The sequence below is a fragment of the Siphateles boraxobius genome, unplaced genomic scaffold (genome assembly GCF_051911475.1).
Source record: "Siphateles boraxobius isolate OS27281-9 unplaced genomic scaffold, OSU_SipBor_1 61, whole genome shotgun sequence".
In the NCBI taxonomy this organism is placed as follows: Eukaryota; Metazoa; Chordata; class Actinopteri; order Cypriniformes; family Leuciscidae; genus Siphateles; species Siphateles boraxobius.
Window position 1 is genome coordinate 12,475,073 of NW_027509188.1, and position 13,476 is coordinate 12,488,548.

The 13,476-nt window shown below is 42.1% G+C and overlaps 3 protein-coding genes across 8 annotated transcripts in view; all 3 read right to left on the reverse strand.

Moving 5' to 3' along the window:
* The window catches only part of ttll1 (tubulin tyrosine ligase-like family, member 1), a 327,240-nt gene extending 324,095 nt beyond the window's left edge, over window positions 1-3,145 (reverse strand). Inside the window, exon 1 of the mRNA XM_077209414.1 lies at window positions 3,033-3,145. The gene's annotated coding sequence lies outside the window, so the exon portion shown is untranslated. The remainder of the gene's footprint in view (window positions 1-3,032) is intronic.
* The window catches only part of LOC143718368 (uncharacterized), a 295,554-nt gene that overhangs the window by 215,105 nt on the left and 66,973 nt on the right, over window positions 1-13,476 (reverse strand). The gene's annotated exons all lie outside the window — the stretch shown is intronic.
* The window catches only part of LOC143718282 (NACHT, LRR and PYD domains-containing protein 3-like), a 32,799-nt gene continuing 23,452 nt past the window's right edge, over window positions 4,130-13,476 (reverse strand). For all 6 annotated transcript variants that reach the window (XM_077209311.1, XM_077209315.1, XM_077209313.1 and 3 more), the window contains one exon: window positions 4,130-5,273. In XM_077209311.1, coding sequence (XP_077065426.1) covers window positions 4,735-5,273 — 539 coding nt within the window. In that variant the 3' untranslated portion in view covers window positions 4,130-4,734. The remainder of the gene's footprint in view (window positions 5,274-13,476) is intronic.

Consider the following 13,476-nt stretch of genomic DNA (forward strand, 5'->3'; position numbering starts at 1 on the left):
GTTAAGTAGGACTCCTTCGTCTGTGCCAGTATCACGACAGGGGGATCAGACTTTCGCAGGGCACTGGAAGACAGCTGTGAAGGTGGCGTGATTTCACGGGGACCCCCATTCGTCGTCATCCGACGTAACTCGGAGTGACTACGAAAGGGAACGTCTCGGTTACGTATGTAACCCTCGTTCCCTGAGTAGGGAACGGAGACGTTACGTCTCCCTGCCACTTCCGCTGTACCGCTGGGCAGACGCCTGAGTTCAGTCTCGGCTCCTCAGCGAAGACATACCTGCATGTTGCCGGCGTCCTCCTTTATACCCACGCGGTGGGGCGGAGATACGCTATGCAAATTCCGCAGACCCATGGCATTTCATCGTTTTTAATCATGTTGTGACATGAATCTTCACCTTTTAGACATGGTTGATGACAGCACTACAAATCAACAGACTGAATTAATGCCAGCTAAAGTGGTAACGTTAGCATTCGGGGTCAATAATGTGGAATTATCAACGCATATGGAATAATTCAGGCACGCACAGGCATTACTAGTTGCTTGCAGATGCATGATACTGTCGGATTGGATTAGACTCCTATCCCCAAGATATTTGATTTCTAATGTCATCATATATAGTGCGTTTTACCTAAAGTGCACATTGTTGGTTTGATTGCTTCTGAGCCGATCCTGACCTCCCTGGGGCCCTAAGCAAAATTCTGTTTAGGGGCCCTCATATCTGACCTGTGACCCATGAACCATTTGCCATTGCCACACAGTCACACCTGACACCCCAGTGTTCCCACTACAATCCCTCCTTTTACTAGTTCAAGTGAAAATGTAATTCCTGATATCAGAAGACATTGTTACTAGTAAAAAGTTCATTCTTAATATCAAAAATTCACATTTTAAATAGTACAAATTGAATTCTTGATATCGAAAATGCATATCCTGTGAATGAATGAAAGCTAAAATGGTGCCATAGCATGTCACTGTGTTTTAAATGAAAAAAACAAATCTTGATACTTGATGGTTATTATTTACTGAGGGATGTGCATCCATATTGACCAGAATCTCCAGCCAATCAACATTTTAAATTCAATGAAGCCTATAAATCAATAGTCAATACATTGCTTTCCATCTTGCATTGGTGCAGAGTTGTAACTAAACCTTGACTGAGAGACTAGATAATCTTTGTCTTTGTTAAAACTATAATGAGGAGTGCCATCACGCCCATATTGTACTGGTCCCGTCTCAAAACAGAGATGTTTCTGCTGGAAAGTGTGCATTTCATTTTGTGCACGCGTATATGACGCGCGACGAGGTTATCTTTTCCGAGTTGCAGTTTATAAACAAACACCGTTGTCCTTTGTTAACATAATAAATCAACTCGCATCAAATTAACTTTAGCCTATACTGTTCTTTGCTGACATCAAACTTGGAGAGGAGAGCACACAAGTCTACCGGATAACTGTTGCCGCAATTAACTCCCATGGTGTTTTTTTCTCTTTTTTCGTGACCAGAAAGATAGTTCCGCTTCATTTTCTCATCGATATTGATAAACAGTGATTGACGCGCTTTGACACGAGGGGGAGTTGGGGCCTTAAGTAATTTGCGGGGCCCTACGCAACTTGCGTAGTGTGCGTTAGGGCTGATTGGCCTTGGATTGCTTCTACTGCTCTCTTAATTTGTAAGTGGCATTGGATAAAAGCATCTGCTAAATGATTAAATGTAAAGGAAAATTAAGCAAGATTTAGACTAGACTCTGTCTCTATCTGAAAAACAGTAACAGCTTACACAAAAAACATGAATCTGTAGTTGATAATAATAGCTAATATGTTAGGTGACATACACGTAACCTTGGTAAAATAAACTATTGAATACAGAAATATCATTATAGTTACAACCAGAGGTTGTAATGAAAATCCGGATTCTCCTGCAAATAGTCAGACACCTCTATCCTCAACCAGAAAATGCCAAATGTTAACCTTTACCCTCATATCTCTGATGTGGTCCAAACTTTCCATTCAATTACAATATGAAAGTTTGAGTTGCAGGCAGATCTCGGATCTAACTGACACCTTTATTTTTCGTTCAAGTACAATGTCAAGAGGAAATAAGAAAAAACTAGAAGCTGTTCTTCAAGGGTAACTCGCCAAAATGGAACCTAGACTCTTGCATGCATTTATCCCGGTTTCAGAGATAAGAGTGTTGTGAATCCTTAGTGAGAACGTGCTATTGTAAGTTATAGAGTTGGATGAAAAAAATACAGCTAGATTCCAGGTAGTTACAGATTAAAGATGGGCCAAGCAATCAAAGACAAAATCTTGAATGTAATTGTTGGTGTGTTTGAGCATACAGCCCTGCTATTTAATGTCCTTGAATGAACTACTGACATGTGGAAACAATTTACTTTGGTAAACGTGAGGAAAAGCCGTGTGTGGGGAATCCCACTAGACAGCAGTGAGAGAGGCATCAAAGCAGGCCAACAAGTTGAATGAAGGAGTGTCACAGTGTCTGGTATGTGTTCCCCTGGGTGTATTTATTGCTGTGTGTATTATTATTTGACAATAATACGTCAAAAATGCACAACAATTTGGGATCAAAACAACTAGTAGGAAGGGTGACAGACTGCAAGCCATCCACAACGGTGCCATCTTAGAAGCGATCCTTAGAAGAGAGAGAGGAGGAGCTGGGGATGGAGAAGGGTAATCAGCTCCTGAAAAACGCGATAGCTGTTGATAATACTGAAGGAGCTTATATATGTATACATTCCTATAGGTAGACATGGATCAGCTGATGCGAGCTTGACTAACGTGACCTGCCAGACTGACGCTACGCTTAATGAACGTGTCACATTATCATGTCTTTTATAATCTAGTTGATGTTCATGATTGTTTAGACTTAGAGGAAGATTTCTGTGTCAAAGTGCTGAAACAGATTCTTATTAAACACGGATGATATAAACTACAGGAACTGCTCGTGCGTTTCATTATAAACTGATAGACTACAGATCATATAATAATTTTAAAAAAGGCGGATTCTACTCACAATCACAGCTGTCAGTCCGCGCAGCGATCAGTTTATGCTGAATGTTGCTGGTGAAATGAGCTTTTATTCATCAGATGAGCATCACAACAGCAGCAGCGGCCCATAGCAACGGCTCTTCACTTCCGCCTGGACTACGTCATTTCCGCAATGACGCGCCTGACACGCACATCAGTTTATGTGGGTTAATAGTTTGTTTTACAAATTACTAACCCTAACATTTGCACATGTTAAAAAAAGAAGAAAATCATTTGTCATAAATGTATTTAAAAATATTTATGCGTTATTGATCGCTGAAAGGAAACACAGTGTTTGAATTAAGTGTTTTGTCTCTGTCTAAATAATAGTTCTTTAATTTAACTCTTCAATTCAGGCCGTTTCTCACTTAGAAATGAAAAAACAAATTTATTACAACATAACAGAGCAATAATTAATCAATACGAAATCAGAAAACAATAAAATAAATCTAATCATAATAATTAATAAATAAATGCATGATAATAATAATAATAAACATACATAAAATATTAATAATAGTAGTAAATGGACTGCATTTATATAGCGCTTTCAACAGACCCATGGCCACCAAAGCGCTTTACATATTTGCCTCACATTCACCCATTCATACACCGACGGCGGTGTCAGCCATGCAAGGCACCATACAGCTGGTCGGTAGCAGCTCATGGACACCTCGACACTTGGTCAAGTGGAACCGGGGATCGAACAACCAACCTTTCGGTTTGCAGACAACCTACATGAACCACTGCCGCCACTACTACATTGTGTAGTACTATTAGTAATAATAATATTATCAAAAGGAACCCATGTAAAAAAGCTAATGGTAAATCTTGAATATAAGCACAATAAGACTTTTATTCACAATAATGTTTTCCTCACCATGAAAGTAGTAACAGAATTATAAGGTAAAACTCTTTTACAGTATTTTTACCAACATTAATGAAGGCACATTTCACTCACACAATGTCAGATGTTGAACTTCAAAATAAAAAGCCTTATAACATTATTTATACGCTGTTTTCTTCAAGAAATTGTCACGACCAGCTCAAAGCCGTGATAAATAAAAGGAGGACAAAGTAAGGTTGGTAAGGTTGCAAGCAACCAAACATATTTATTAACATAAGTAGCCAAATATTTCAAATAAAAAAAACAATGTAATGAAATACAATTTCTGTCAGACACATGATGTAAAAGTATCAGACAGAACAATACTCAAAACGAATATCAAGGTCGACGTTAACAAACTAGAAGCCAAAAACAAATGCAAAACAACCAGGAGCAAAATAGCACACCATACAAACAAAGCCTAAGGTTTATAGCGGAAGAACAGGTTCACATCATTCTCTTGATTAGCCTTCTAGCCACACTTACAGCAGGAGACTCGCCACAAAATTCAGATGTATATTTAAAAGAATCTTCCTGTTTCCACAGACTAGTTTTAGTTATGTCTGAGTTGAAAGTCTTGGATTTGTTCATATCATCCAGACAGGTTTGCAGTGAGTCTCATTGTGTCTCATATTTCCTCTCTCTTTTTCTTTGTATCATTGTCTGTTTTTCTGGGTTTCTCTTTATTTCTCTAACAGAAGGTCAGCTGTTATTAATGTAATAAAGAGAAAATAAGAGACTCTATAACATCTTTATGTTACTGATTTGTCATGCAGCTCAAAGCATTATGGGTGGAATCTCCCTACAGTCTATTCTCATTCATCAACAGTTTCACTGATGATCCATTATAATAAACCCTAAACCCAGGATAGAGTGGTTGAGTGAATGTGGTCTGGAATGTGTGTATGAGGTTCATTGTGTCAGAGACGCTGTAAAAGGACAGAGTTCCTGCACTGTGATCCACACACACTCCTATTCTACTGCTGATCGACTTTCCAGGGAGTTTAGTCTCTACATTATTGTGTCTGAATGAGTAACTGGAGGAAGAGCAGGACAAACTCCAGGACTGATCATTATATCCAAACACACACTCTTCACCCCGTCCCTTCCTCCTGATGCTCTTATATGACACTGATATAAACACATACCCACTCCACTCAATTTCCCAGTAACAGCGTCCACACACACTCTCTGTACACAACACCTGCTCATAATGATCAAATCTGTCAGGATGATCAGGATACGACTGAAGCTCTGTGTCAGTGAATCGAATCACTCTGTTCTCCTCAGACAGATGGAGTTTATTCACTGTGTTCAGATCCAGAGTGAGCTGATGGGAATCTGATGGAGAGAAAATACTTCAGAATCAGGAAATATGAATCTGAACTTTTAATAAAGCTGTCAGAAGAGATAAAGCACAGTAAGAGTGTTTTCACAATGGGCTGGTTATCTGTGGTCCGAGCGCAAGTGCGATTGCTCCCAGTTCTCCCGTTGTGTTGGTCTGGTTTCACACTCAACCTGATTCTATCGAACCCTGGTGCGTGTGCGTGCCTCTTACGTCATTGCAAACGTGCTAGAAAACAGAACGCGATTTCAATATATTATGTTTTTTATTAATTCCGTGCTGTTATGCGAAGCTGAGTGAACAAAACAGGTTTACTGTATGTGTGTGTGTGTGTGTGTGTGTGTGTGTGTGTGTGTGTGTGTGTGTGTGTGTGTGTGTGTGTGTGTGTGTGTGTGTTGCATAAGGTGGCCTTCTGCTGCCTGCAAACGGACTCTTTTGAGGAGACAGTGGATTTCCAAATTTGTTGCCCTGATTCCACGAGCTATGCGCGAATACACTTCAGACTTTCTCGCTCGTATCCAAGGTAAATTATAAACACTATCATCCCTTGCATGTGTTTTATTTAAATTGAGCGTCAGCGTCAGTTCTGGCAGGCCAAGTAGTAAAGATGCAGCTAACGCTATTGGCCGACAACACGGTCTCATCAGCGATCTGCTCAGCTGAGCTGCATCAGCTGTTCATCTCCCCTCACTGCTAAGGGCTACGCTTAAATCAGGGCGCCCTATTTAAGCAGATTCAGTTCGCTCCTAACTGCTTGCTGCTCGCTCTCTGCAACCCACCACCTCCCCAGCTCCTCCTTCTCGTGTATAACGTGGCATTTGCTATTCTGTCATCGTTGCTGCTCTGTTCATATGGGGGAATAGTTCTGCTCTCCTAGTGCTAAACTGTGAGCATTCCAAAATGCTGCTGCTGTCCTCTGACTCTCTGCTATTTCATGGTGCTCATGAAAGGTCAGAGGACTCCCTGAACAGAGCCATACCGCCAAATTTTAATTATCAACTTGATTGCAATTATTCAATTAAAATTTTCCTAAATCATTTTTGTCATGTGTGTTCTTGACTTAATGGACCTGACAGAACTAAATACATCATAATTGGCTAAAACTTATGCGCAGGTTACTTCACTTCCTGAACAAGTGCACATCCGAGTCCGTGTTGCTTTTACATTCACACGAACCGCTTCGGGAGCAACCGAACTCACACAACCTCCTCCAGGTAGTCTCGGGTTCGGTACCCCAGTGCGCACCTGGGTCCACATGACTGCATTCACATTTTTCATGCGTGTCCCGTTCCGAACTAAACTGCCAGTGAGAAATCCCCCTGAGTCAGAACAGTCTGAAGGTCTTCTGCAAGGTGGCCATGTTGTTCACATGATCAGCGACTAGAAAATCAACTAGTCAACTGGTCTGTGCAATAGGGGTGTAACGGTTCTTTTTAAAAAAAATCAAATCGTACAGTTCTCCACCCGCGGTCCATGCATTGCTGTTCATCTCACATCTGACGTCACATCTATGATATGGTTTGTTAAAGGAGAATTCCGGTCAATTTTAACATTGAGCTAATTTTTGTGTAAATTTGGAGTGCTGTCAGTACGAGAACAACGACAAAAATCGGTGTTGCCTACACCGTGTTATCCTCTTTTTAAAATTTGCACCCTGTTGACTTAAACGGGGCAAGTTTTAAACCTGCTTTTAGCCTCTTAACATTCTTCATGTGTGTCAAATTACAAGTGCACAGCCATGTGAGTGATTTTATTCAGAGTGAACACGGTGAATCTGACTGCAGTAGACGTGAAAGATATGAATTAAAGTGATGTTAATTCAGCCAGCTCACATACCTGTATTTACTTCCTGTTTTCGGTCGAAGTCCACAGTAGTTGATTGTCGAGTGCGCGCACGCGATCATTGGTAACTAAGCAGTACCGATATTCTCAGAACACCACACAGCAACGTCATCGGCTGACAGCTGACAGTCTGAGTCTCCACTGTTGCTTAGTTACCAATGATCGCGTGTGCACACTCGACAATCGACTACTGTGGACTACGACCGAAAACAGGAAGTAAATACAGGTATGTGAGCTGGCTGAATTAACATAAATTTTATTCATATCTTTCACATCTACTGCAGTCAGATTCACCGTGTTCACTCTGAATAAAATCACTCCCATGGCTGTACACTTGTAATGACACATAAAGGGTGTTAAGAGGCTAAAAGCTGGTTTAAAACTTGCCCCATCAGGGTGCAAATTTTAAAAAGAGGATAACACGGTGTAGGCAACATCGATTTTTGTTGTTGTTCTCTGTACTAACAGCACTCCAAATTTACATTTTTTTTTTTTAAATTGACCGGAGTTCTCCTTTAAGAATAACAAAATGTAAAACAGACAGACAGAGTTTGGCTAATGTATGTGTTAGTTAATGGATAATCATTCTGGCTTCCCAATATGTTACAACAGCAATAATCAAAAACATGGAAAAAAAGTCACTCTTTGTAAATTGTTCAATGCAAGTGTCATATGCCCTAATATGAGATGTCATTTATTATTTAAGCCTTGCCAATTTAAACATTTAAGCGCAAGACGTTAAAGAGAACTTGCATATCTCAAAAAGCCCCTAAATAATGAGTTCTCTTTCAAGTCTTGCGCTTGAACTAACTAATTCACTCAACAATTATGTCAACATGCACGTCTTGGCAAGTATCCTACCAAACACAGTCAGTTATATCTTAAAGTCCCTATAAAGACTATTCTAAAAAAAAATTCTAAAGGCATTATAAATGTTACAAATGTATTGCTAAAACATATTACAAAGACTGTGAACTGTGAAGTACTGAATTGTGGAGTTAGACCATTAAAGATTTCCATTACACGAGAGTAGATGTTAAAACTTCATGCTGATTCGTACTCGGCTTTCGCCAAGATAAGCACCAACTAAGACGTAGCTTTACAGTAACCTATGCTTCTCCATCCATTTACGCTTCTTTCCATCTGGTGACGTGAATCTCCTTCTGTCTGGTGTTAATAGTGTATTTGCGCGTCAGCACACACAACGGCTGCAACCACAGTGCGGTCCCCCCATAACAAACCTCTGGATTCAGCGGAGTAGGGAACATCTCTAGGGTCTTCAAGTGGGCACCTTCCGTCCTCAGTGTTTCGTCGACTAGCCCACGACACCTCAAGAGGGCTCGACAGTGACTCTGGCGTCCCAGAGTCGCCCCCCTCCGTCCCCCACTCAACTCAGCCCAGCTTACTGACCTCTACTTCCCTTCTTGCTGCTGAGACCTAACCACAATCTCTCCGCAACCCAACCATACGCGCCAACCCGTTTGACTAAGGCTGTCGAGCCCCACTGGTGCGTTAATATGCAGTTTCAGTGGCAACGGTTCCGTATGGCATACCACCTACCGCAAAACACAATATCTGCCCAACCACCCGTCATTCACGCAATATACACAGGAACGTAATGACTGTAAATACTATACAACCTCTACAAATAAACCAACAGTGCTGCTGAGACCTAACCACAAATCTCACAATCTCTCCGCAACCCAACCATACGTGCCAACCCGTTTGACTAAGGCTGTCGAGCCCCACTGGTGCGTTAATATGCAGTTTCAGTGGCAACGGTTCCGTATGGCATACCACCTACCGCAAAACACAATATCTGCCCAACCACCCGTCATTCACGCAATATACACAGGAACGTAATGACTGTAAATACTATACAACCTCTACAAATAAACCAACAGTGCTGCTGAGACCTAACCACAATCTCTCCGCAACCCAACCATACGTGCCAACCCGTTTGACTAAGGCTGTCGAGCCCCACTGGTGCGTTAATATGCAGTTTCAGTGGCAACGGTTCCGTATGGCATACCACCTACCGCAAATCACAATATCTGCCCAACCACCCGTCATTCACGCAATATACAGAGGAACGTAATGACTGTAAATACTATACAACCTCTACAAATAAACCAACAGTGCTGCTGAGACCTAACCACAATCTCACAATCTCTCCGCAACCCAACCATACGCGCCAACCCGTTTGACTAAGGCTGTCGAGCCCCACTGGTGCGTTAATATGCAGTTTCAGTGGCAACGGTTTCCGTATGGCATACCACCTACCGCAAAACACAATATCTGCCCAACTTCCCGTCATTCACGCAATATACACAGGAACGTAATGACTGTAAATACTATACAACCTATACAAATAAACCAACACCCTTCAAGTTTTCAAGAATTCTACGAAACCGTAGCATGGCGGCCTGTACTCAGCCAGCTAGAATCTTTCCGTCTCAACCACAGCCAGTTGCTGCTCCTTTCTGCTGCTTCAGATAAGTTCTTTACTGTGCGATGCAACTCTTGACCACTGAATCCGACGTCTCTGAGGAACCGGGTTGTAGAGTGTGCCACAAAACCTCGGCAACCCACTTCCACTGGATAAACCTGGACTTTCCATCCTCGCTGTTCTGCTTCAGTGGCCAGATGAGCACACCGCAATTTCTTCCTCTCATATGCCTCATCTACCGCATCCTCCCATGGCACTGTTAACTCTATCAGTTGAACAATGCGTGCTGATTCAGACCACAAAACAATATCTGGTCGTAGGTTAGTGGTGGCAATCTCAGGTGGAAAAATAAGCCGTTGATCAAGATCAGCCAGCATCTTCCAGTCCCTAGCAGCTTCCAGTTGTCCTGGGCGAGAATTGGTGTTAGCACCTTTTCTTGGTAGTTGCTCGCCTGGGCGGAGGAATATTGTCTTCTGCGTGTAATGTTTTGCTAGAACAGGCGGCAACTTATTGGTCATACTACGCTTGCCTTCCAATGCTAAAGCCAAACATCGCAATACTTGGTCATGGCGCCAAGTAAACCGACCTTGGCTAAGAGCCACCTTACATCCTGTCAAAATGTGCCTTAATGTGGCAGGTGATGAACACAAAGGACAAGAGGGATCCTCTCCTACCCAGAGGTTTAGGTTCAGCGGTGATGGGAGAACATCATATGTTGACCTAATAAGGAAACTGATCCTACTCTCTTCCATTGACCAAAGGTCTTGCCAGCCCATTTTTCGTTGTTCCACACTCTCCCATTTCATCCACTCTCCCTGCTTGGCCTGGGAAATGGCCTTTATACATCTCATCCTCTCCTCCTGCTTTCGCACCTCGTTGACTACCAGCTTCCTCCTTTGAGCTGGGCCTGCCTTGTGCCATTTAGGAGGAGCTAAACTGAGCCCAAAACCCCCTCTTCCATGCTGTACCTAGGCCTGTCGCGATAATCAATAGATCAATTAATCGCACGATAAAAAAAATGAGCTCGATAATTTTTCCGGCCGCGATAATTTCCATTTGCATGCTTGTTTTGTTTTCCTCGTCTCTCTCTCTCTCTACCAAAGAGACTGGATGTCAATATCAACGCTGACCGCCACACATTGATTTTCGAATGTTTTTTTAAATTATTATTGTTTTTTTACCCACTGAGCTAATTTTCAATCGTATTTGATTGCAGAGCGCCGTAGCGCGTCCCTCTCTCGCGCGCGCGCGCTCTTTCACCCTCATATGAGGCGCCGTCTAGGGCTTAAATCAAACTTCATTCACGCACACATATATGAAACACTTGCATACACATATATTAAGTAGTCAAACATACATGTATACTGCTGAATGCTCAAACAATTACATATGAAATGCACAAAGACACACCTACAGTCGCTCACGCACATACACGCAAACTCTACACACACGAGAACGAGATGCGCGCACACACAAACTCTCCACACACATATGAGACGCGCACACACACACAAACTCGCGCACACTCATATGAGACGCGAGTGCACGCACACACATACACACACACAAACTCAATGAGACGGAGCACACACACACAAACTGTCCGCGCACATACTCATATGAGACGCGAGCACACACACACACAAACTAGTGCACATACTCATATTAGACACATGCTCACACAGTACATGATGCATATGATTCTCGGTGTGAACGGAAGTCACACATTGGTAAGTGCATTTTTTGTTAACAGAGACAGAGTCCATTGCTTTTATTGTTTTTGGTTGTTTTGTTCATTTAAATAGTCTTTAGAAATAAAAGTTAGATCTTTGAAAAGGTGACCTGCATTATTATGCCATTATCATTATTTTAGATGAAAATGGTCTCAGAACGACAATATTATTGTTTATTATCAATATTATCGTTTATCGCAATAATTTCTTGGACAATTTATCGTCCAGCAAAATTTGTTATCGTGACAGGCCTAGCTGTACCTGTCCCACGATATCCCCAATTTGAAGGTCAGCCTTTGCCTCTACTACAGATTTCTTTGCTGACCACTTTCTACCAGTTTTTACCACAGGGGCTGCCTCCCTTACACATTTGTCGCGTGACTCTGCTAAAGTCATTTCCAGTCTGACCTTGGCACACTTAAACTCCTCGGTTAAAGCAGAGACTGGCAGCTGCAATACTCCTTTACTATAAAGTCCCACTCTGCTGAGGCAGCTTGGAACTCCCAACCATTTCCTGATGTATGAACTTATTAACGCTTCCAGCTTATCCACTGTTGTCAAAGAAACCTCGTACACAGTCAGTGGGCACAGCAACCTTGGCAGTAGACCAAACTGAAAGCACCAGAGTTTTAGTTTGCCTGGTAGAGCACAGCTGTTTATGCTCTTCAACCCTTCCACTGCTTGTCGTCTAACTTCTCCCACTCGAACTGTGTCCTTTAGATCCCCATCGTACCATCTCCCTAGACTCTTCAGTGGCTTCTGAGAAACTGTTGGTATTGCCTCACCATTAATGAATAATATTTTATCTACTACCTTGCCTTTAACTATTGAGATGCTCCTTGATTTAGAGGGCTTAAATTGCATTCGTGCCCATTCAATATTATCTGTTAACTTCCCCAATAACAGATTAGTGCAGGCTACCGTTGTAGTCATGGTTGTCATGTCATCCATGTATGCTCTGATTGGTGGTAGTCGCATCCCAGAAGCCAAGCGCTCTCCTCCTACTACCCATTTTGATGCCCTAATGATTACTTCCATTGCCATAGTAAAAGCCAGTGGAGAAATGGTGCATCCGGCCATTATTCCAACCTCTAAGCATTGCCATGTAGTGCTGAATTCTGGAGTTGAGAAACTAAATTGCAAATCTCCAAAATAGGCTTTCACTAAATTTGTTATCGACATCGGTACCCTGAAAAAATCAAATGATGCCCAAAGAAGCTCATGTGGCACTGAACCATATGCATTAGCCAAATCCAGGAATGTCACGTGGAGCTCCTTCCTCTCCTTTTTAGCTGATTGAATTCGCTGCCAGATAACACTGATATGTTCTAAGCATCCTGAGAATCCTGGAATGCCCGCTTTTTGAACTGAAGTGTCAATGAAGCCATTCTTTAATAGGTAGGTTGACAATCTCTGAGCAATAATCCTGAAGAAAATTTTGCCTTCGACGTTTAATAGTGAAATAGGGCGAAACTGACTGATGCTTGTAGCATCTTTTTCTTTGGGTATAAAGACTCCCCCTGCTCGGCACCATGATCTAGGTACAACCTGCTTTTCCTAAGCCACTTTTATCAATTTCCACAGAATCCTTAGAACTCCTGAAGCACTCTTGTACACTCTGTACGGAACTCCATTAGGCCCTGGAGATGATGAAGCCCTTGCCTTTCTCACAACCTGCTCTATCTCTTTCCACTTAGGTGCACAGACCTCCATTTGGTATTCTGGTGGATTGACAGGTGGGATGTCTGACGGACTTGACATAGGCTCATGCCTTTTTGCATCTGTATACGTTTCCTCCAAATATCTCTCTAGCTCAACCCTAGATGCTTTTAAAGTGCCATTCTTCTCACTGGTGAATAACTTCTTTATGAATTTGAATGGATCTTTATAGAAATTAGCCCTCGCACGTTCCTTCTTTTTGTAGCGTTTCCGTAGGCGCTCAGCTCTGCGTAATGTTGCAAGCTTATCTTTTATGGCCCTTTGTAAGAGATTGGGTCCCTCCTTCTGACTTTGTTCCGCTCTTTTTCATTGCTTCCTCAGCTGTCTCCTTTCTCTAACTAACCCTTCAATTTTCTGCTGCCGTCTAGATACAGCAGGAGTAGTTTGTACTTTTTCCTTCCTTTTTTCCACACCAAACCTCTCACTTCCATATGCGTAAATGATGTCCCCAAATTT